The 25,943-nt window shown below is 34.0% G+C and overlaps 1 protein-coding gene across 1 annotated transcript in view; it reads right to left on the reverse strand.

Moving 5' to 3' along the window:
- Positions 1–1,602: 1,602 nt before the first annotated feature.
- The window catches only part of LOC106133838 (glutamate receptor 1-like), a 72,533-nt gene continuing 48,192 nt past the window's right edge, over positions 1,603–25,943 (reverse strand). Inside the window, exons 4-17 of the mRNA XM_060953808.1 lie at positions 20,248–20,501; positions 17,935–18,066; positions 16,162–16,362; positions 9,922–10,029; positions 8,706–8,928; positions 8,049–8,143; positions 6,061–6,225; positions 5,289–5,426; positions 4,419–4,507; positions 3,821–3,971; positions 2,646–2,866; positions 2,384–2,486; positions 1,948–2,211; positions 1,603–1,674 (exon numbers count right to left, since the gene is read on the reverse strand). Of these exons, the coding sequence (XP_060809791.1) occupies positions 1,603–1,674; positions 1,948–2,211; positions 2,384–2,486; positions 2,646–2,866; positions 3,821–3,971; positions 4,419–4,507; positions 5,289–5,426; positions 6,061–6,225; positions 8,049–8,143; positions 8,706–8,928; positions 9,922–10,029; positions 16,162–16,362; positions 17,935–18,066; positions 20,248–20,501 (2,216 nt within the window). The remainder of the gene's footprint in view (positions 1,675–1,947; positions 2,212–2,383; positions 2,487–2,645; positions 2,867–3,820; positions 3,972–4,418; positions 4,508–5,288; positions 5,427–6,060; positions 6,226–8,048; positions 8,144–8,705; positions 8,929–9,921; positions 10,030–16,161; positions 16,363–17,934; positions 18,067–20,247; positions 20,502–25,943) is intronic.

The raw sequence follows: 25,943 nt of genomic DNA on the forward strand, positions 1-25,943 counted from the left end.
AAATATAACGACGATATAATGTCATTTGAATGATCTAATAATAGTAAGTAGATATATTAGTGGGTCTTTAGTAGAATGTATCTTTTAAATAATTAGTTATAGTAAATCGAGATACATAGAACATGCAATATTTTCTATGTTTTGGTATACAATGACAATGAGCTACTCTAATTAATAATGGTTGCGATTATTTGGTAATTATACTAATAACCGAAATAATATACATCCTGTATAATACTGAGCGGTATCTTACCTACTCCTTACAACTCTATAACCTATCAGGTATATACTTATTAGTATGATGACTTTATATGTTGTCTAATTGAAAAGTTTTACTCACTAAAGATGTAGTAAAAGACCCTGACATTTATCTACTAGGTATTTACCAGGTTACCGGAGTAGAAGAAATTTATAAAGCTGAAATTATGAAAGAATATTTCTGCAAATTGTTCAAAACAGTTTTTAGTAATTAACTTTCTTGTGACATTTAAAGTGATTTTGTAGACTACAAACAAGCAAATAATTTTAAACCAGAAATAGAAATTAAAAATAACATACAAAGGGAGTTTACGGTGGGCTTCCCTAGGTGGAGAGTTTATAAAGGAAATATCTTGTCTTTAATGAAGACACGCTTCGATCGGAAATAAAACATGGATTTATTGTCATTTGACATTCATTTATAATAAGTGGTCTTAAATGGATGATAAAATACCCGAACATATTGATATGATTTAAAAATCTTTCAGATAGTGTCTAATGTTGTTGGAGATAAAAAAAATTACAAGCTGACTAACTGAAAAAAGTAAGGAATAAGCGGATTTTTTTTAAAGGATGTTTATGCTATATTTTATATTTAAAACATTGTAATTTAAAATTCACTAATGTTTCCTAATATTGTAATCACACTTGAAGTGTCTTTTTACACTATGAGAGTACACTTAGTAAATAATTTAGCAATGAATCGAGCTACACTCGCGGCAAATTAGTACTGGTGTTAAAGTTCCCTTCAGTCATTACTCTGATTCAAATGGATTTAGTTAAACATAGTCCATCGAGAGCAGCGGAACATGACTTAATTTTTCATCTACAATCTTGAATTCTTACACTTGGTTGTGACAAATAGTCGTCTTGAAATTAGGTTATTCTTGACTGTAATTTAGTCAAATATAGTCCCTCAAGGGTTAACCCGATTTGATTTTTCGAACATAATCTTGGTCAGTTTCCAGTTAAAATCGACAAATAAGTAATACAAGTAGGTCTTAAAGTTCCTCTAAATCATTTTTTTTCTCTTTCAAACGATGTTAACTAGTTGTCCACACCTAGAGGCAGGAACAATGATATTTTGTCGAAATCTTGCTTAGTTTGCAGTTGGTATCGACAAAAGTAGATGTTAAAGTTCCTCTCGATCAAAATGATTCTCATTCAAATTATGTTAAAGTTGAGGAAGATGTTCTAATGATCGTCTTTGATATCGCAAGAGTTGAGGAATGTGATCTTTTGTCGATAGTCCTTGCCAACTTACAGTTGGTACAGGTCAACTGAGCTTGACATGTGTTTAGAGTGGGACGCTCGGCGAAGAGTGCCAGTGTCCCGGCTTGAGGATCAGACTTGTGTGAAACTGGCATGTAACGCCGTCTCTTCTTGGCCGATTTGGTTGGCCGGGGTGTAGTATTGCTGCAAGGAAGGTTGTTTTATTTACAAAATTTGACTAGTTGAATGAAAAGTTCAATTGAAATCTGTTTCAAATCCACAACAATTTTTTATAATTATTTATATTAATTTTAATAAAACATCTATAATGAGCATGTTGATAATAAGGTGGTGTATTTTAATGACTAATTGATTTAATGGATTTAAATTTACCATTGAGATTCTCTCTCATGTTCTGTGCGATCTATTTGGCATTTCATTTGTGTTTACATCGTCATAATGCATAAAACAGCTTACCCCAAAAGCGCCGCCGTTCCATCCAAGTCGGTCTTGCTCGCGTTGTGGTGTACGTTGCGGTGCATTCTTCCGATCAGCTCGAGACGCCTGCCTGGCCTTCGCCTTCAAGGCCGTTCTTAGAGGAACATTGGCCCTGGCCGCCTCAGCTCTGCCATGTTGGCAGAACTCGAGCATAGCCACTGCCAAAGCTAAGACAAGACCTCCTAGCAGCATGTAGAATAGACCTGCTACCTGATTCAAGGTCAATTCTGTACCGTGTAATACCTGTGAATGATTAGGACAGTTTAGATATTGTCAAATAAATGTGCGTTTTAAAGACGAATGTGACCGATCTGAATACGATAAAGACAATAATTTAAGTGATCAATTGGTTGAAGTTTTTCACATTCAGATAGGTTTCTTATTAAAAATTTACGTTTAAAAAATTTGTACCAACCGGATCATTGACGTTACATTCGGCTTTTGTGAACCATTTCCGTATCAGCTTTTGCAAATCTCCATTATTTTTCATGGACTGTAAAGCAATATTTACTCCGTCCCTAGAAATAAACTTTTCAATTGTATTTCATAAGTTTACAAAAACATTATTTTTAGAGTATTAGATTACAATAGCAAATATTCGCGTCGCCGAATTAAGAAATCGCTTAGCAAATTCGCGAGTGCGTGTAGTTATAGTAAAAAAATGTATAGATGCCCACCGCAATTTAGATCCCTTAGGCAATGCGATAGCAAAATCCTTGACTCCTGTACTCGTCATAGAGACCAGCATCTCGCAAGGTGAGCCGAAGTCATTTCCACCGTGGGAATTAGTTCCGGCGATCGTGCTGGTGGACTTATCCATCAGGTATGCCAACCATCCGTGCTCATCAACTGCGTTCTCTTGTTGGATAGCAACGCCTTTTTGAACTTCAGCAGTGTCCTATAAAAGGTTTATTATTAAAGTGTAAAATGCATCGTTTTTCATAATTTAAATATAGTATTAGATGATTTAAGAAATAAATAAATAAAATACAAATAAAGTGTGTAATAAAAAATCATGTTATAGGTACGAATCAAGAGCTTATTATATGTATGTCTGTTCTAGACATCTAAAATATTAATTTTCATAAAAATACGGCAGACACCAAAGATCAAATGGAGGTGGAGAGTTAAAGAAAGAAGTTTCAATTGTACTTTGCACTTCTCGCTGTTATGAATACGAATTCTAAAGATTATTAGCTTTGCTACGTGCTGCAATACGTCAAATAATATATAATTTGTACACGATATTTCTCAAGCGGCGGCGAGAAATCGACTAATGGCTTAAAATGAAAGCATCAATAAGAGAGGCGCCTGAGTAAATTGAAAGGTATTGCTTATAGCTCAGAAATGCATCGAAGTTTCGGTAGAATATTACAATACACTTGTATGTCAGTTAAGATAAATAACTGAATCAATTAATTACTGACCAAAATATTTGGTATGTTTTCAGTTTGTTAAAGCAATTTCGTTAATCTACAATGTGTCACATAGATAAACATAACATTTTTGTACCGATGTGGCCTACTGAATGTAATTTTAAGATGTGATAAGAAAGGTCTTTTATAAACTCTTGTTTGTGTTCCAACGTTACACATCATGTTTATACAGGATTTTGATATTGAAATTGTTGCAGTATAAATTTTAACATTTATGTGGGGAAAGACTTGTTTATTATAATTATAATATTTCAAATGTTTCAGCTCAAAGTAACAGGCGTCTTGGAAGGCACAATTCAATAGATGTCAGTTTTTAAAAGGAAAAATTCTCTTTTCTCTGCCGCCTCCACGGTGCTGGGAACTTAGTGTTTTTACAGCTCTTTTTATTTACGAGTACACGCTAAAGTGTTATTTACCTCAGGGCATGTAGCGATTTTCTCGTATGATTGAGTGGGCTCCGCGATCCGGGCGAGTGTGAGGTAGGAAGCTAAATTTGCAGTGTACGAAGATATCACAATAAAAGTGAAGAACCACCATACTGAGCCCACTATTCGTCCTGATGTAGACCTGTGAATCACGTGGCAATTATGTATTTCTAGCGTGAATAGTATTTAATGCTTCTTATAGCAATTTCGTGTAGCAAATACATACATAATATGTTCCTCGTGTTAAACAACCGCTGTATGAATTCAATATTGTACAAGAAAATTTAAAAGGCGTTAGCCATTATTGTTAAAAACGAGAGTGGTTGCTATTTTAACTAGCTTTTTATTTACGAACTTAGGTCGTTTAAGATATTTCATATAACTTCTTATAGTTCTATTTTATGGCTTCTACTTGCAGAAATATAAATGAATTTTTATGTTAATATTAACTTCACTAAATACATCGAAGTATACTCGTATTATTTAATTTCACCGCATATTACACATTCAATTTAGATATTCATATTATATAGCTATTTGTCATTTAAATTAAAAAAATATAAACATCATAAAAGAACTGTTCACTGACCTTGGTGCAATTTCACTTCCTTGCTGCATGAATGACCCCACAGAGAACCAGAGAGAATTCCAGAAGCTGAATTCGTTAACTACAGTCGTCTGAAACAAAGTAAGTCGTTAGAAAAAAGACCCTTAACAATTAGGTTTTAGCATATAATTTTAATTAATTGCATAAATGTAGTGCAAGTTATTACAGCATCTACTCTGGTAGCCTCGTACTTTGGTAGTAACAAACTCAATGTGTGAGACAGCTGCTTTCCTCCCCCCACAGATTGTAATTGTCAATCAAGGGAAAATATTGTAAAATTGGAATTCTTCTTGAAGGCCATAATATCCTGCATTTTTTCTTGAATTTCAAGTAAAGGATAAAGGCGTGATGTGTCTGACACATTTCTTAGGAAAAATTATTCAGAATAATAGTGAACTATGTTTCAACTCGTTCTTTGAAACTACATCTTATGTTTAAGCAAACAAGATGTTTTACATTTTTCCATGCTCGTACGTAAATATTATAGAATTTTCGCGAGAACGTCTCTGAAAAGCGTTTTTCTAGTAAGATTTTTAAAAGACTTGTTTAGTTCTACATTTGCGAGGGTTAAAAATATATGACAGCCTCTGTGGCGCAGCGGTAGTACGCACTGTCTGTGACACCGGAGGTCCCGGGTTCAAATCCCGGCCAGGGCATGAGGAGAAAAGAACTTTTTCTGACTGGCCTGGGTCTTGGATGTTTATCTATATAAGTATTTATTATAAAATATAATATCGTAGAGTTAGTATCTCGTAACACAAGTCTCGAACTTACTTCGAGGCTAACTCAATCTGTGTAATTTGTCCCGTACATATTTATTTTATTTTATTTATTTATGTATCATAGTTTTACCTTGGTTGTGGCGACTTCAGAGTGATCCGAAGAAGACTGGGTATCCGTGTAAGAAATCATTCTCCATTCATACGGTGAAAATCGGGATACAATGAATAAAACGACGCTTACTGCGACGATACTTAATAGAATGCCAAGCTGGAAATAAAATTAGAGTGAAAATATATTTCTTTGACAAAATAAATGTACTAAACATTTCTGCGATGTTTACTCATAGTCTGTCAAAGGAGAACTGAATATATTTGATTCAAGAATACCATGTTCTGACATATACATTTCTTAGATAAGTACTAGTAAGTAAACGTATTTTTACTTTTAGTAACCAAATCACATTGTGATAAAACAAGTATCCTTTGTGTTATTTTGGTTTTACTTTCGGTTCCATTTATACTTCGCTGAAGACGAAGTTTTACCTTACTCATATTGGAATATGGCAATACACTCAGTTGCTTGAATGTACAGGTATCTACACGTAACTGAATGCGTAACCGTGATGGATCCCTTACCAGTTAGATTCCCCTGCAAAGGCTGCGAAGTTCAGATGAGAGTCGCTTCGTATAAAAACTTGACTCATCCAGTCCAGGGTCCATGGTCAAAGGCCCCGAAGACCAGGATCCATGGTCAAAGGCCCCGGAGTCCTCTCCACAGTAGAGAGGTTGCAACCGGGACTAAAGCCAGGAGGACCCGTGGTAGAATTTAAACTTATACCCCACGCTTCCATAAAAGCATCGGTTGGTAATCAAACCGGCTCTACTTTAAGCAAAATAATTACCCATATTTCCTTAGAAAGAGGCAACATGAAGCTGAAAATTGACGTGTCCTGCTTGTGACTTCCCGCAACAGGCTTCACATCAAATGACAGAAATGGTTTGCTGAAATCCACCACCGTTTCTCGTTCTAAAGTTATCGTCAATGGAGCTACCACGATATCAGCTTCCTATGAACAAAAGTTATTAATAAACAATCCATTTTAATTTTAAAAGATTTTTGAAAGAAAGTGTAAAAACTTACTAAAAGTTTTTCAGTAATAATAGTTTATACGTCAGAAAAATACATTTACTTACAAGGCTACTGGTAGTTACATCATTTTTTTAAATTCCCGTGAGACCAGTCTCCGGCTTAAGTCATAAAAAATGTTTGCGTTAGATTAAATTAACTTTTTTCTGTCACACCTTGGTTGCTAACTATCGCACTTTCTACTGAAAACATCATATTTTGATATTTTCACGTGAATGGCTGTCTTTTTTTAACTTAATCTAGTTGCAATGAACGCAAGAAGGAAATAAATACTAAAGAAAATAAATATAACATTATAAACAATCTATTGTTTCTTACTTCAGTCTTAACTTACGAGGCTTCTCTCTCAGTGGTCATGTAGAGGTTCTTAATGAAATTCGTCCCCTTTATTAGATTGCGGCCTATAAGTGAATACCTTAATTTAGGGTAAGTAATGTTACCGTCATTTGCTCGTGCCCTGGCGTCAAGAGGGTGACCGCTTGAGCTTTCAAATTGATAAATTGAATGTGTGATTTTCCGAAAATCAGCCATTTCGGTATATATTTATTAGCTTTAAGTAAAAAGTTACCTACTAAGTTTGTAACGATGAAAGAAAGAGCTAATTTTGGAGCATTTGAAGTGCTTGATTGAGATTTTAACTGTACATAACTAAAAAATGAATAGTGGCGAGCTAATATATTAAGGAATTGTATTATCGGACTGTCTGACTGATAAAAAAGTTTATTTAATTATCTTCACAATACGAAAAACTAAATGAATTCAAATTTTGTTGTGGACCAATTGGTCATGATAGGTATTTACCACATGAAAATAAACGAAAATTAGATTAAACTAAGAGGAAGAACACCAACCAATAATCCGCACAAGAAGACAGATGCACAAAGGACGAGAAAGACTGCATGTAGTCCACCCCGGAAATTTGCTACAGGTAAAGACCCTTGGTTCATCCGAGTGGAACCAGGTGGATCGTAAACGAAGGTGCCAAATAGTGGTATTCTGTTCAATGCACATTACGCGACCAAGCCGAAGATTTTTCACGAATCATTTGCTTTCCCGTTCCAAGCTAATATAATAGTTAATTAATGTTTGTTATTCGAATATAAGGAACAAAAATATAACATTATAGTTGACTCAATAAAGGATATCGTTTGGTTATACCTACGATAAAAAGATTTCCTCACAGCTTGAGGAAACAGAAAATAAGAGTTTCCATGGTATTTTTTTCCACATGTATTAGGCACTAACTTATAGATGCGCGCGATAAGGGCACACGTCTAAGATTTATACGAAGGAAGTTTCCATGAAAAGGGAAACCATTTACAGAGGTATTATAAGAAACTCTTGATATTTTTCTAAGTTCGGTTTATCGTAGCGAAAATATCGAAAGCAGTAACTATAAAAGGCCCGTGTCGTCCCCTTTTATTATTTGTTGGAATTGGTAAAGTTTTTAAACGTTTTCATCGAGTTTCGTCAGTTATTCAATTTATGTAGCATTATACTTTGCTTGTATTGACTTAAGTAATTAAAAAGTTTGTCAATTTTGCCACGTTCACCAAGTCATTGTTCTAATGAAAGTTTTGAGCGAATTCAGACTATTTGTGGTTGATTCATAGTATAAAAAATAGAAGGTACCTATTACAAAAGGAAAGATCGAAACGAAGAAATCGCGACTTCAATAAAATTAATCAATTCAATGGCTTGAAATGCAAAACGTAATATTTCAGGTCAACGTTACAAAATTACCTTTTTCAATAGTTCACCGATCATTCCGTCCCATCCACCCGTGATCTTAGGGTTTTCATTTCCATATTTACCGTCTTTGACGATTCGAAGTTCATCTGTAAAAGGAATACATTGTCTTAAATTTGTTGGAATTCGTAAATGTTTCTAGTACCTAGGAAACTGAGTTTTCAAAGGACCTCAAAATAAATTCTTTAGGAATGTTTTTATTCCAAATTATACACTTAATTACAACATATACTTAACATTTTATACTTATGTTTTTTTGGCATTGTTGTTAATAAAGTAAGTCTTTTTATAAGGCAAGCGCATTAAGATCATAATACTAATTATATTTATTTCGAACTTTAATTAGTTAAAGTTCGAAATAAATATAATATATATGTACATAATATCTTTTAATGTTTCCAATTACACTCTCCAGCACTATGCTACTAGGCCTGGGGCTCGTTACGTATTATTTTTACTTATAAGTTTTAACGACCTGCCTGACGCCACACTCTTTACTTGAAAATGATTGGGAAGATTTTCATTTTAAACCATATCTAAAAATACAATGCCTACTCAGTGTCAGTGTCACGAAGTGTGCGAAAAAATGGGGAATAGGAGAAAAAATGGACGTCGCCTCCTGTGAAAGCTAGTTCGATCTAATTTACTCACATTTGATTTCCAACTTTTCCGCGAGCATCTCGGTGAGGTCCACACAGAATCCTGTGTACGGGTCGTTAGTCCCGGCCTCGGGATTGTGCCTCATTACGTACGGGGGCTCCTCGATCGTGGAAACAATGTACGTCTTGTTTCTATTGTATATATCTGCCGTTTTCAACTGTGAAAACTTGGAAACTAGAGGCACTAGCCGCTTGTGGTCGTGCCATGTTGCTACCTATAGATAAAGTAAATGTATGTTATTTTGGTAGTTTGTATGTAGATACGGCACATTTGAATGTGACGCAAGAATAAAATCTGTAACGCATTTGTGACACGACCCGATGCGACCAAGTCATTATAATCGCGGATTATCGCATCGTATCGTTAGTGCGTAGCACGCTTAAGCTTAATGCATTGCACAGTTGTGGCAAAATGACTGCATAAAATAAGTCCTAATGATTTTTTTGTATTCTTGACACTTCATTATAAAGCAAACAAGAGAATTATTGTTTTCAAATTTACATATCTATTAAGTTCATTTACCCAAATATTTTGTATTGAATATATTTTGTAATAGCGATATCAAAAACATATCCTGAAATTTGGAATAATTGTCTGTACGTATATTTTGATTGAACAATCCGCTTCATAATATTAATTTCATCGTGTTCACCGTGAAAGTGCATTGAACGTATTTCACGTTTAACCTTTAATATAATTACCAGTTTGTTAATCAGCATGTATCCAATAGTTATGTTTAATCTGTATTCACGTAACTCTGTTAGTGTTGTTAAACATCGTGAATTACCAATCGGAAAAGCATTTATCTTATCACACAATTACGTATAATATGTGATGTATTGAAAAGTTTCTTTTATGTGCTTTTAAAAATATATTTATAAAAAATTATGAAGTTAGTAAGTTCATTATTTAGTATAATGATGCACCAGTCCAAATCCTATTTCAGTCATATACCAATAACACTATTCTGAGTTGTGTATTAGTTTAAGTGCTAACCGATGCTATTACGGTAAAGGAAAATATTTTGACAAAACCTGCCCATTGAGGCAACTGGATATGTAATCATTACGGGAGTTGATAACTTCGTGTAAAAAGCTGTCTCACCGAATCCAGAATATATGGTAAAGGGCGAACCCCGGGCTGCTCTCCAGGGTTGTGAGGATATAACTAACGACAGGAGGAAGCAAAAAGTTGTATGAGCAATTACCTTCACCATGTCCCCATCGACGGTCAATTCCATGACTTGAAGAGAGAAGTTCTTCCTGTGTCCCTCCTCGTTGAACCTGATGGTGCCAGTCAATCCTTCTATCTCCGTCTGAAGCAAACAAGGGCTTTTGTCTTTCGATTTATTATACTTAGTAAAACCAAGGTCTGGTAGCCAAGATAAAACATAGTGTGAGACAGCTGCTCCTCTTCCCGTGGATATTGGGAAAGTCATTGAAAGTTAATTATTAAGTGGTGTTGGTGATGTCCCATAATTAAATTTTTAAAAGTTTTGCTACTAAACTTAAGACTAAAATTTAAAAGTTTTGCTACTAAACTGAAGACTATTAGGCGGAAGGCTAGGCTACAATTTTTCTTATGTATTCCCCTTTTTAGAAAACAAAGCTTAACTTAAATTACGATAACTAACGAGGAAGTAACCAATCCTTTCTAATTAAGTTTACGATATCGGAAACAAATATAAATAATCCTACGGTAAGCCCTGTAATCTCGTTATACTGAATGCACGGAGATACCTTTAATTTGGCCGGCCTACGTCCTGATTTACGATTCCTATATTATTTTAACACTAACTTTTGACCGGGACTTCGTTCCCGTGGGAATTTAAAAAATAATTTATTATATTTTTGAAAATCAAGCCTATTAATCCCAACTTTCGTCATAAATCGTTAAGGAAGTATTTTATAAATGTATGGAAAGTACTCATATAAACTTAAAAATGATTTTGGGAAAGCAATTTAATTTACAATTAATAATATAAATAAAATATACCTGTATTCATATATACATAAAATCATGGCTATTACTCAGAGGGGCAGGCAGATACTACGTCATACTTTAAAAATTATATTATTTAAAATATTTTTGATAATAATATATCCCTTAGTGCAAATAAAATAATTAAAAATGTAACTCAATTTTATAATTATATATTGTTAACAATATCTTATTGGTATTTTCTCTGTCAGCCCGTAACCAAAACCACTTAACGGATTTCGTTGAAATTTGACAATATAATACGTACGTGTCCACTAAGGATTAATTTTCGGGAATTCCGTGAGAAATTTGCCTCGGGCAAAAGCTTGTTATATTTTTTATACCTTTTAAAATAAGTAAAATTTTTCTCAATTCTTAGTGCTGAAATCTATAATACTAAAATCAAGTCCCCGCTAAACACATTCAATATTTAATTTATATAGTACGAGTATGATAATGATAATACAAAATGCAAATGATTAGATTTCAAAGCATTGAATTAAGAAATAATTACTTAATTTTAAATTTTGTTAATGTTTTTTTCTACACTTATTAATAAAATGCAAAGTGTATCACAGTATCACATAAACTATGTATAACAATTGACTGGTATCCAACTCGCACTGCAAAATATGAGATTTGATTGCAAATATAAATCTGATCATCAAATATTTCAAATAATTTGAGAAAAAATTCAACATTATCTAGACACAAAAATCTATAATATCTCCTAAATTTTACGCTCGACGCAAAAAAATAAGAAAGATTTTACATTGGGTCAGTCAGCTAGTTAATTAGACGTGACGGGGTTTAGTATTAATCGCCCCCAGAACAGGTCTGACCACACTCGATATAAAACACCGGCAGTTTTCAACACCTGTGCTGCTGTGAATTCCACGAACAAATTTCTGACCCAATAAAGCTGTTTCCTCACATTGCACGGTAAAAATATGATAATATTGTGTGGTATAGTTATTTTTAATTTGTTTCATTAATTCAACGTGAAATTCGCTTTTGAAAATTAAAGATTTTGTCGTTTTTCAGATGTTCTTGACCGATAAAGATGATAGAATTTTTATCATAACTACAAGAAGTAAATAAAGCAATCACTTTTCTATGTACCTAACTGTATGTGTAAAGATACACGAGTCTACAGCTATGCTACGACACTTCTACAGAATCGCTACGACACTGCTATAGCATTGCTACGAAGCTGCTACAACATTTCTACGACACTGCTACAGCATCGCAACGACACTACTACAGCATCGCTACGATACTCAAATAACCTACAAGAGTTACGTAATAATGTTAATATAGTGCGCTTTTTTAAACTCTAGCGTGGTGATGTTAATGTGTTTTTAAGTCAAATTTCTTGTATTGATTGATGACATTATGTATTGAATATTCATTTGTCATTAAATAGGGGTTTTTTTAAACCCTATATATCGAATTAATTTTCAAGAATGAAAAAAGTGTAAGTGAAAAGGCGTCTTTACCAACTTGGTAAAACAAAATACGACGGGTTCAGTAAACTGCGGTTGCCCAAAATACTAAGGTCATACAACATGCGTACGTTACCTGCCTCATTAGTTAAGATAACGCAAATATTATTCATGAACTTCTCTTTCCCGACTTCTAAAAGAGTGTGGTAAGCAGCTAGTAAAAGAAACATGTATGTTAAATTGTTTTTACTATCATAAGTTGTAATATTAACTTACAAACAAAAATTTTGAGACTTTAATTTGCTTAAAAAACAAACTGACAAACAGAATTACAGCTTAGCTTTTGAGTGCGCGGGTAACATGTGTGTATCTTCAGGTCAGCTAAAAAGTTATTAATTATCCTAAATCCGATTTGTAATGGTGCGCTGTTAGAGAAAGTGAAAGCAAAAGCAGATCATTCCTTTCGTGATTCCGAAGTCTAACAACTAGAGGGTTGGTAGAACCATGGGTTGGTAGAGGTATACACCTCTCACATGGTAAATTATATTAAAATTAAAAACATATTATTCCACTCTTTCTTACAATAGAACTTAACAATAAGTAATTCTAAATACATCCAACCACCAATCAGCTAACCCGTCATCGAACTAGCAATGGACGTGTATCTCGAAGGCTGGAAGCATCGCGGATAGCCATACATATTGAAAGTGGCTAATGTGTGGCAAGAGACTCAAATAATGAGTGAATACATTTTATAGATAGTAAATCCCAAGCTAGATAACTCTGTGTTTAGGAAATTTGTTAGAGCTAACCTCAAAGTTAGTTTCAGACCGATATAACGACGTAGTAAATCAGCGATACTGTAACTTACATTCAAAATTCAATCTGAAAATGATAACTTTCCATCTTAGAATCTGACTCAGTGGCAATCACATTACCACTACGTTGGATAGGCGGGTAAAGGAGGAAGTGGATTATCTGTTCGTGTAACTAATCGAACATTGCCTATTCATAGTTAGTTGTGTATCGTAATAAACTGATTGCTATTAGTCAGCCATTGTGCTGGCAACACTGAGCTCTATTGGTTTGGCTTCTGTAATCAACATGTTGTAACTGTATGGTGTGAATCATATCACTGATGGAGATAGTTCATCTGCCATTTATAATATTGGACATATTGGACAGCTTCTTTGCATTACATGGATTAGATGTTTATAAGAAAAAGTAAATATACAGATTACAATAATGTGATGAGGGCCATACTGATGGGAATAAAGAAAATTATTAGATTTACGCAAAGGATTCGGTATAAAAATACAATTCATATTTCTATGGGTTTAGGAAAACAAACGTATTTAAGTTAGAAAAAAATTACAACTTAGAAAGTATTATTTGAGTAATTTCTAAGGTTAAGGCAATTATCGAGTTTGACAACAGGCTTTGTCAGTTACACCAGCAGTGTAGACTTTATAGGGTAGACAGGTTTATGAAATATTAATGCCCACTAATATAATATGCCAAAGAAATTGAACATTGGCGTAAACAGTTCAATTATTGGCATATATCATCACATAAGATATATTTAATGCATGTACATAAAAGTATAATGAAAATATCCCGTATACAATGGACAGTCTTATATTCGTTGACCTGAACGTGTATACGTCGTCGTACAAAGTAAGCAATATTGTCAATTATACTGTGTAGGTACGGCCAACCATTGTTCCCGAGTTTTTATGGCCACCGCAGGTGAGCTGTAATGATTTCCAGAAATTTTACAACCACAATCCCAGCCCGGACGTATAAACATAATACAGTTCCTAATGAATAACTTGCAAAATAGAAAGTAAGCATGTATTCATTATTATTTATCATTATTATTTAACAATAAGTAGGTAATAATAATAAGCAAAAATATATAACTTACTCAAATTTTTTATATAAGCTAAGAAAATGTGGTTGAAACTACTGATATTTGTAACACTGTTGTGTTTTGATTTACAGTTTTCATGAAAGAAATAAACACTGATTAAAATAATAAATTAAAATTTCATCTTTCTAGCTATCACGGCTTATGAGATACAGCGTGGTGACCAGACTGACAGCAGAGATTTTGTAATAAGTTACCTTCCAGGTACGGAACCCTTAAATCTAATTTGAAAATTATCAGCTACCATCCTACCATCAATAAAATATATGAGTATTGCAACTTAAAAGAAAAAAGATTTCTCTTTGCCAAAATTATTTTTACCCGATTGCGAAAAAGTGTAATGTTTATTGCGCGTACCTACTTTTTGTGTACGTAAAACAACAATACATTGGTCAGTAATTCAGCTGTGAAAGTTAAACTTGTAAGTCAATGCGATCAATAATTATGACCGCTTAACACAATTTTAGACTAAAGTCTAATACTTCTGTCTTTTTTAGATAATTTATCAATAAGGCAAGTCTACTGGTGAACTAGTTGTCATACAGCGAGAGCTCGCACCGTGTAAACATACCTTAAGTAAAGCGCCGCTACTCGACTTGTCGTTTTGCAATTTATTTTCCCACAAAGGGAGGACACTTGCCATTTAACCGGTACGTCATTTTTCCTACTTTTTCTCGGAAAAAGTTTTAATTTTTTCCCAACTGTGGATTACACTTATTGTGGTTACCGCTGGGATAAAATACTGAGAATACATAATTATATGTTGGAATACTTTTTCGTATTTCAGTCTCAACCTTTATTTACAAAGTAGTCTTAACGAGACAAAGAAAGTATACCTGGGGACAGTAATACCGTGATTTAATTAACTTCAAAGACAAGAACACGGCATGCATTCTCACTATTTCATAGTCAAAGAACAAAAGCTTAATACTCGTAACAATATGAAGGTTGAGAGAGAAAAACCTCCAGCGAGGTGCATATTGAACGAACGTTATTTTGCACGGGTTTCTTAATTAATTACATTATAATTCTATTAGCTGTGCTCTTGCGTTTGAAATGGTACTTAGTTCGCAGCGCACCATTTAGACGTCAAATTTAATAGTATCCCTTTGCTCATGGGATAGGTGTGTTGTTGACTCGTATACTTATATGTGCATCGTATACGGTACGATATCATCGTAAAATTTTACATATACAGTGTCATCATTACGACCTCTCATGAATATCGAAACAATCGCCCGCCATTTTGTACTCAATGTACGTAATGATATCAATCATTCGCAATAGCCACGGAAAGTTAAAAATTGCTCTAAAGAATAAAAGTTAAAGCAGTAAAAGTTGAACAAACAGTTTCAACATCTGTTAAAACTTAATGTGAGATATAGGAAGGAGGTACGGGCACATACACAATATAATAATGGCTTTAACTTGCACATAACTTCTGATAAAACTGGGAAATTTAAGACCTAGTCAGTTAAGACTAACATAGAATTATATTTCTTTAGAGACTGCACACATTATTAGCTATCTCAAATATTAGAAAATTATTATACTAGTCTGGTCAATCTTGACATTCTAAGGTACGTAAATTTCTGTCCACATAAAAGAAAATTTGTTCAAAACATAATTAAAAACAACACCAAAAATTTCCCATAATGCTGGTCTATGTATGACAAATTGACTCAAGGTCAAAACAACAGTATTTAGCTATTCACTTCAAAACGGTTTACTGTAAAATAATCACAAAAAAAAATCTTAAATCTAAATATTATCTTTAAAAATATATCAATATTTTATTCCTTAAAGCTACCGTTTCTGAGATTCATTCCAAATGTTTTCAATGCAATTTATGTACCTTCACTGTTATTTTATTTGTTTGACCGGACTATTTATTTGGTACCATATTAATCAGAAAAAAATAAGAATTTTTTACAAAGCCGATGCTCGAAGCAATGAAAAGTTACTAGTTAAGCCGCTTACTATATCCACTGACCACAGATTAAACGATAAACCGGCATCAAGAGGGTACACTTGACGTGAAACTGGGACGTAATTAAAATTTTCATAACATATTAGAATTTTACTCGTTTACCTTTTTGATCATCCTTGAAATTTTGTCTCCGTGCTCGTATGGGGTGATTTTTCCTTTAGGGTTACAATCGATCGCTCTACTCGTGTTCAGATTAGCATTTCGTCTCATGGTGCTGCGTAAGATGTCCGGCTTCTTGCGCAGGAGACGAAAGATTGCATCAACCAGAACTTGGACTGCGTCATACATAAGGGCAGCTTGCGCCTGGAAAAGAGTAAATTAGTTTATAGCCGTTTTTAGCTAGTATGCCTTTGTGAATTTTATAACTCACATCATAACTGTACGAAAATATTAAGTACTGGTCAATGAGTGGTCGCTACTGATGGTAATCACTACTGTCTGTGATTGAGTTGAGTTCTAGTTTTGAGCTTTACAACGGGAGAGAATTTTAATTATCAGGTTTACAATTGCGCAGAAAACTGCGAAAGTTTTTAGATGACGACATATTTTTTTCCTATAAATATTATGTGGCATTTCTATTGTCTGGTCTATTTCGAGTTCTATAACTTGTAATGAAAACGACTAATAATAAGTATTGTTGATGCTTATCATCCGGTCGCGGTAATTGAGTTATTAATTACTTTAATATTGTGAATAATATTTTAATTGTCCCAATTTACGGAAATATATCTTCTACATTTCTAAATTCTAAATATCTCATGTATTTGTCACGCTTTTTGTTTTGTTGTCTGTAGTAGTATGCTTCCTTGCTTTAGCTTTTATTTTACCTTATACATTTCACCGTTCATTCTCCTCTACTAGAGTATTATTTAAATAGAAACCATATGATAATTGTCGTGTAGTTTCCGGCTCTATAGAATAGGACCATTTCATCTCTTTTCCATTGAAAGGCGAATAGGTTTATAGCATTTAGTGCAAGCTTCCATGTCTTTTGCCTTCAATCTTGTTAGAAACTGTAGGCGCTGTCTACCCTCCGTTTGTAAGTTTAATTAAATGGTTTGAATATAAAACTTCTCAATAGCCGAATTACCTTGGAAACAGATTTGAAGGAAATTAAGTAAGCAGCATTCGACAGGATGCCATCGGGAAGATGTTTTTAAAAAAGACTGTTTAAGCAGTCCGTTCGCTGAATTCGTAATTAGACATTCATAATGATTCTAGGACGTGCCTCAAAGGAAAATTGTTCAGTTTCTGGCAAATTTATATTACCATCACGTAAATATGTAATGACCCAGTCTTTTATGTGACCTATCTGCACTAACTGGGCTCACGTGGAAGAATCTCAATCACATAGAGGTAGACAGAGTCTGAAAAAGACTGAAACCTATTATTTTACGTTCAAAATATTTTAATATTAAACCAAGTGAAATTGTTTTTGGTATAACTTTAGAGTTCAAATGATTTTAAATTTACTGACGTTTGTTTCATTTGGCATATAGATTTGATTGATTCATATTAAATATCCTTGATTTAATAAAAATATTATTAGGTAGTACCATGCAGTTCCCGACAATTTAGAATAAGAACACTCCATATCTTTCTCCTATGAGAATACACCTATGTGTAGTAAGAGATGACTACGGGAAAAGCCAATAAACTTGAGATTCTTCTTTTAGGCTATCAAAGCAAGGGATATAACGTGGCTATATACATACTTGTAAAATATTAGGTGTTTTGCTTTATAATGCTGATTGTTATAAAGAAATTAGGAAACCTTTTTCAACCCTAACTTCACCCGAAACAATATCATTTTGCTTGTTATTAAAGGCACATTATATTACCATGGAAATCTGAAATTAATGGAAAATAACTTACCGAAATAGATTCCTTCTTCCAGACGTCCACAAAATCCCTTACTACTTTTCGCGAAAAGTCCAAGACCCTGAATCCAGTTATGTTAATTGCGCCAAATTCGGTGACCTCTTTCTCCCATCGATCGTCCATCACCTGTAAAGAAATTTCTTTTAGGCTTAGTATAATCCCAATTTTAAATTGTGATTACCTTAATGCTGTCTTTTTAATACACACAGTTTAGCAGATACCTGGTTCACCTTCCATACACTAATGAAGACGAGGTGCGAAGCTATCTCCAGTGCATACCATACTACGAAAATAAGCTCGCTTTGGTCCAAAAATCAAATACATTCTTTTGAATGTTTAGGTACACACAACACAATAAGTTTCGGAATTGGTCTAATTTTGATGAAATTTAAAAGGAATGTAAGATCTTCAATGAAATCCAAAAGGTGGGGTATCAAAATTGGCTAAGTCGTTCTTGAGATATCCTCAATTTTGTAAAAAAATTCGCGTCGTTTAACTAGTTGTATAAATAACAAAGAAATGTACAACATTTGTTAGGATACATTATTTTTGTCATAATGCAAAGGTATAACTGGAATTATTATGTACGTAATCTTAACACCGAAAATTTATTAGGTATTTTATAACTAGTTAGAAGACATAACAGCAGGAAGGATTGGATCACATTACTTAGCCCTGAACTTAAGTATTAATGCGTAAATCAATGAATTTATCCTACTACTATTATAAAGGCGAAAGTTTGTATGGATGTATGGATGTTTGTTACTCTTTCACGCAAAAACTACTGAACCGATTACGATGAAATTTGGTATGTAGGTAGCTTCAGCTACCCAGAATAACACATAGGCTACTTTTTATCCCAGAGTTCCCGCGGGATTGATAGGGTTTCCATGCGGACGAAGTCGCGGGCGGCCTCTAGTAAGTAAATAAGGTAACAAATGTTGTAAGAAATAAATTCACTATACCTTTTTGACGTACACGTAACATCTTTTACACATTCATTTGTTTACCTTTGTGTTTTATTTATGTATAATATTTTATCATTTATAAAAGTTAAGCCCGTCGTTAAAATAAAAGCCAGTCAAAGTACCAACAGTTTCCTATTTAACTTCCCAATTTAAAAGGTTTGGATTTTTTTTTACAAAAAAACTCAATCACATCTCAACATAATATTATTATTCATGCTTTACCTGGGATGACTCTATAAGTGTGCAGCGAAAAATAAATAGTGTCTCAATGTGACAGTTAGACACCACATACATCGAAACTGAATTAATCGCTCAAGTGTTTTTCTGGGAATAAAATTTTAAAGTTGCAAATATAGACATTTAGAATAAATTTAGGAACGGGCGTAGCCAGTAACGGACAGGGATGCGAAAGTGAGTTTGTTTGTTTGTTATCTCTTCACAGCTAAATCACTGAAGGGATATGCTTGATATTTTGCGCCAGCTTTGATACATAGGATACTTTTCACGCCAGTGAAACCGCGGGTGAAAGCTAGTGTAACCATGAACTACAATCAAAAAAGATTATGGTAACACTTTTTTATCAGTTGAAATTTGAAGGCAAATCATTAGAACCGCAAGGAAAAGACACATGGGGAGTAGACGGTAAATTTGTATGCTCCAAATAGTCCGTCTTGGGCCGTATCTGTAGTCTGAGTTGAAATCCAGCGGCGTCTCCGCTAACAAGTAAAAGTATAACCACCAGATATTTATTTTTTGTCAGTGAATATTTATGTAAAGTAAAGAATCGCGGGGAATAGACACAAATAAGTGAAGACAGTCAATTTGTATGCTCCAAATAGTCCGTCTCGGGCCGTATCTATAGTCTGAGTTGAAATTCAGCGGCGTCTGCGCTAACGAGCCAAGGGATCACCGCCAGCGTCCTGCAGGTCACGTATGCATGGATGCTGTTGCCGGACCCGTGGAGCGAATTCTTGGATCGATTTTTAAAGAAAAAATATATTGTTAGATGTAGGACTGTAGGTACATTTCTATAGATATATTTTTCATGTTTAATTGACTGATATAAATTTAATGCTTAGTCGAAAACTTAATGTTGTCCTAGGATTTTCTTAGGAGAGTTTCCTGAATTATATAATCTGTGTATAAAATACGGAACCTATCTTATTTTGGTTGCTTTTGAGCTTGCCTAGGTCTACAAGAACTTGATAAATTCATCTTAGTCCAGGCAAAAGCAAAGCCTGTTACCGAATTTACCTAAGATTAACATTTGGGTCAAACAGTCAAATTTAATCTTAACAGTTTTAAACTTTTTAAAATTAAAAACTAAGCTAATACTCACCAAACCACTCAAGAAGTAATGATAATTGCGTCTGCCTAGGTGCACGTCTCGAACGTGCAGTATAAGAGCTTCCTTTGCCAGCACCGTGGTCGAGTCAAGAACCACGTATTTGTTACTCCAGCGGTCCAGTTTCTCAATCGCACAGAGGTATTCCACCACGTCGGTCGCATTTCCTACTCTTTTCACGTTCGAAATTCGAAATGTAGCATTCCCTGGCTCCAGACTTTGGTACAACTGTTGCAATCGGAGAAGACCTGGGAAATAAAAACTTTAGATGTTTCTTTCCTTATATATAATGTCCATAATGTCCTCATATACATAATGTCCTTATCCCTTAAGGGGTACACAAAGCCAACAGTCTCGCAAAGACTATAACTTAATAATTGTAAAATCTGTTACTTAGTATAGTTAAGTTTGTGATATCAAATAAAATATTTTTCTTTCTTTCTTTCTTTCTTTCTTTCAATTGTATTGTAATTCAAATAGTGACAGGTTGCTAGCCCATCGCTTAAAAGTAGATTCCCAAGTTCATTATAGCTTTTCCCTTAGTCGGTGCCTTTACGTCATTCATGGGAAAGAGATGGAGTGGTCCTTTGCTTAAGTGCCAAGAACCACACGGCATTTCTTTTCTTTCCTTGGAAATGTAAATTGGGTCAGTCAAATAAACATTCGGGCCGCACGGTCGTGGTAACAGTCCACTGGATAAATGTAACCGTATAATTTTGCGATCTCAGTTTTTGACCGTAAAATAATGAAGGTCCGTTTCGACCTTAGCATAATTTTGTTCCTTGATAATTAATTTATTAATTAATTGTTTCATTTTATGATTGTATTATGATTAAGAATAAGAAAAACGCCGAACTCAATTGTCCATTGCTTAAAATATCATTCATCTTAAAGTATAATAGATGTAATAAGCATGTTAAATAAGCCATTTTAGTAAAGTTGTAAACTTCTCAAGGTATTCGTTTTATGGCCTACTTACTGCCTTTTCAAATATTACTGCGATAGAGCATCTTTTCATGTTATGGCCATTTCGGATTTATTATTAGGGTGTGCATAAATTATGTTTTTCATTCAGGCGGTTAAGTATCATTCACCTCATCCTTACTAAAAATTAATGAATGAACGAACATCGGGCTCAACGAATGGTCTTTTGTGGTATTTTCTAAAAGTAATTTCACGTAATGGATAGTAGAAATGTAAAGAATTATAAAAAATTGTAATTATAAAACGCTTATGCTGGAAATTATTTATTTGTATTACATTTGATATTTTCAATAGTTTTTTTAAGATCTATAGAGGTTATGTTGTGGTATAAGTACATGAGTAGTTAGGTATGCGATTTTGGCCTTTTAGTTAAGATTATAGATTGCTCTTTGGAAATTTCACTTTGTTTGGCGTTATGCTACTTAGACTTTCTGATTGGGACGAATTTATAATTCGAGACGACGATTAATAATACTTACAGTGCAATTGATAAATGTACATATAAAATAGCGAAAATATAAACTGAGTCGTTGGATTATATGTAATTTTATTTGTTTTGTTTTTAACCCTTTAATTGTAAATAAAGGTAGTGCAATCAATTAGAAGGAATGCTGATTTAACCACAAAGGGCTGTCTACATTGCTGATTTCAACGTTAGCTGGCCGTCACCCACACACAACATGAATTACACGATGTTGCCAGTAAGTTAATGTAATTTACAATTGTATTCTTCTGTATATAGAAAGTGTATATATACATATAAGTGTATTAACCTTTTCTCACAATAAAAAATTTGAACTACAAAGAAATAAAATGTAAATTTTTAAATCTAATTTTTAGGTTTCGGTGTTCAACAGACCTACTGAGACCGTTGAGGTTTCTCTGTTTGTTCATCTAGGTATAGGGGTATAGCCTGTATGTAACAAAAAGAGGCTCCCTATTCATATAACAAATACAGTTTTCAAGTTTTCTTAAAATTATGAAAGTAACAAATCGTATTTATTATGACCATTTAAAATCCTAGGCGAACGTCCTGGTCAAGTCCTAACCGATAAGCTTTAATGAAAAATTTTATGATAACTGAAACGAAAATTCAGTACGGTGTGATGTTGGACGCAATGAAATGATCAAGTCTCTGCCTAACCCGGAAAAGAGACGTGATACTGTAAAAGTGAGTAAAAAAATCTTTAGGGTATACTTGTGTATCCTCACATAAACATTGTTTGTTCGTATTTGTGTGTTTCATTTTACAAATCACATAAAGTAGTAACATGATATTAGTTTACCAACATTGTGAACCAACGCATAATATGGTATTACGGGAGTTTCCATAGAAATAGTTAAAATACTGGTCCAGAGTTTCGAGTTTCTCACAATAGGATTTCGCAGTAAAGGTTGGCTCATAAAGTGTTAAATAACTACTCGCCCTTATATTACGTGTATACAAAACATTTCCGATTTGCAAAATGAATGTTATTTTTATAACAATTTTGTATTTATATTTATTTATTTATTTATTTATAAAGTACCATGTTATTACCGACCATAATTAAGTTTAATAGCTAGTTCCCTTTCGAATAGGATCACGCCATCTTGTTCTATGGACGCTGATGCGTTAGTGACGAAATAATATATTGTATGCCAGCTCGTAAGAGTCAATCAAAGGAAACTCTTATAAACACAAGATTCGTATTTTGTTAAAATAAAAGGAGAAACATTTTCCAATCGATCCTTTTTTTAAGCCAGTAAAATTTCTAAAGCTTAAGTGTAAAAAAACACTTTTCTGAAAATCATATCTAAAACAGTTCAGCGTTATTCTTAAATCGTTTCAGCGAACCACGAGTTAATCGCGGACATACCTACATACTATTAAACTAAGAACCAACTTTCTTTTTTGAAGACGGTTAAAAAAGATATAAATGCAGACGACACAGCGAAAACATGAAAAATATTTGATGAAAATGTCAATGGTAGCTGAAACAGGCCATTCATCATAAGGGGGATTCATTATGCAGCGATCTGGCGCTTTTGTCATAATTTAAGGGTAATATCCGCGAAAAGATTGAAGCCGTGACGAAGACGCGAAGATGTGGGTCGACGTGTGGGTAATGAACGCGCTCGTAAGATTTGTCGGCCTCATGTTTTTCTTATGTACATATACCACGTCTTTGTCCCTTACAGGGTAGACAGTGCCATTTGTAAATAATATAAAAACTAAATGTTAAAAGAAGAATAACATTTTAATTCCACCATTAAGCAATCCAGTGGCCACTTTTCGAGTCTGTTTACCCTTTAGGGGATACATTTATTTTATTACGACCTCGTGCAAAAAACATTTGCTATTTAGGCTCAATAAAATTTTAATGTGCGCGGATATTTTCTATGTCGACGTTTCGCTAGAATTATGTTAAATTCCTAAGTTCGACAGGGATTTCTTAGAGTATAATCTCAGCAATATCCGCGAAAAGATTGAAGCCGTGACGAAGACGTAGAGACGTGGGTCGACGTGTGGGTAATGAAGGCGCTCGCAGGATTTGTCGAGCCGCGGCCGTCTCTACGGCAGGGCGAGTCCACTCTAAATTTAAGTAGTTTCCAATATGTCATAGTAATAAATTAGATAGGTAGATAGAACTCTGCCGTGTGGTTCCTGGCACCAATACAAAAAAGAATAGGACCACTCCATCTCTTTCCCATGGATGTCGTAAAAGGCGACTAAGGGATAGGCTTACAAACTTGAGATTCTTTTTTTAGGCGATAGGCTAGCAACTTGTCACTGCTCGAATCTCAATTGACGGCCTCTGTGGCGCAGCGGTAGTGCGCTTGTCTGTGACATCGGGGGTCCCGGGTTCAAATCCCGGCCAGGGCATGATGAGAAACGAACTTTCTCCGATTGGCCTGGGTCTTGGATGTTTATCTATATAAGTATTTATAATTATAATAAATAATAAAATATAGTATCGTTGAGTTAGTATCTCGTAACACAAGTCTCGAACTTACTTCGAGGCTAACTCAATCAGTGTAATTTGTCCCGTATATATAAAAAAAAAAAAAAAAAAAAAAAAAAAAAAAAAAAAAAAAAAAAAAAAAAAAAATTCTATCTTAAAGCCAGATAGCTGAACGTGGCCTATCAGTCCGCTCAGGACTGTTGGCTCTGTCTACCCCGCAAGGGATATAGACGTGATTATATGTATGTATGTATGTAGATAGAACTCTTTATTGCACTGAGAGAAAATAAAAAACAGACTATGAGGTACAAGAGCAGACTTATCGATAAAGCAACAATGAATTAGTTAATATACACATATCACATCTTTATCCTTTACATAGACAAAGCTAACTTAAAGATCACGGAAAATAATAAAGTTATATGAATATAAGTTGAAGATTTTTAATAGTAGAAGGATAAGCATTTTTTTTTTCAAAATTGGAGCATGATCAGTTTATCTAAACTCCTATATATGGATAAATTATAAACCTAGTGGAAACTCCCGCGCGGCTCATTGCGATTTCATAACATGTATGTCCCCTTTTCTATTTTTCACACCTAGAACATTACCGATGGATTTTCTAGCGATATATTGTTATAATAGATTGGTTGTTTGTTGAAATATTATTGATCGCATAAAAATTGTAAGAGAACGGGGTACTGAGCGCTTGGAAATCAATCAAAGAATTAAAAGATGTTATTTGAAGAGGATTAGGGTACCTACACAAAAGAAGAAAAGTTTGTTTTTAATCCCGATGTAATAATAAGCCAAATAATACTCGTATTGCGACATTACCTCAAAGCCAAAAATTAATATTTACAGTATAGTTAGTTTTGTAACGTTTATCTGGTTATCGGTCAAGACTTTTTTTTAAATAAAGTTATAGAAGTAGAGGATAAAAACAAATCTCACACTCAGGTCTGTACTTGTCAAGAAAAAATCTAACTTTGCGGTCTTCATTGCGTGAGTCCAACTCGCATTTTATCAGTTTTTTTTATAATATGTCGCACTGAAGATGCAATTTTCACCGTGTATTTCTTACAAACCATATTCCCCGCATACTTTGTGAGGACACGTTCCAGCGAGCTGTCTACAGCCTCAATTCCCTGAAGTACTTCCTATGATAGCACCAGTAAAACTTTTATTTCACACTCATGGCTCGTTCAGACGCAAATTATTACACCTCAACGACTTTTCTCATATTACACTACTTATTGTATAAAAATAACATATTGTATAAAATAGCTAGGATATGGTAGATACAAATTTAGATGTAGTCAAACAGTGTAAAGAATGTTGGATTTGTCTATTCCGTAAGGGATTTAGACGTGATCTAAGGTACGAGTAGGTATGCAAACAGCGCAGTCAAGCTTTGCCGGGATAATTTTATAAGAATACTCGAAACCGACGAGCTTGCATGAAGGGAGTTATGAATGTGAATGAAGCGAAGGACCTATGCAGGGGTCGTGGTAAGTGGAAAGATGTTAGTGTCTACCTGCCCCTCCGGAAAAGAGATATGATTTTATGTATGTTTGTAATTTTAGTAACCCGAACTCAAATAAAAAAATTTAATAATATCTTCAAACCCATGCTAAAGTACTTTGATATTCACAGGTTTATTGCAATAATACTTTCATATTATTTTGAGACAAAATACTCAAAAACACTGTTTCGTTATAATATTATGTATGTGAGTACATCACATACTAACGAGCGTAT

Source organism: Amyelois transitella, chromosome Z (genome assembly GCF_032362555.1).
Source record: "Amyelois transitella isolate CPQ chromosome Z, ilAmyTran1.1, whole genome shotgun sequence".
Taxonomy (NCBI): Eukaryota; Metazoa; Arthropoda; class Insecta; order Lepidoptera; family Pyralidae; genus Amyelois; species Amyelois transitella.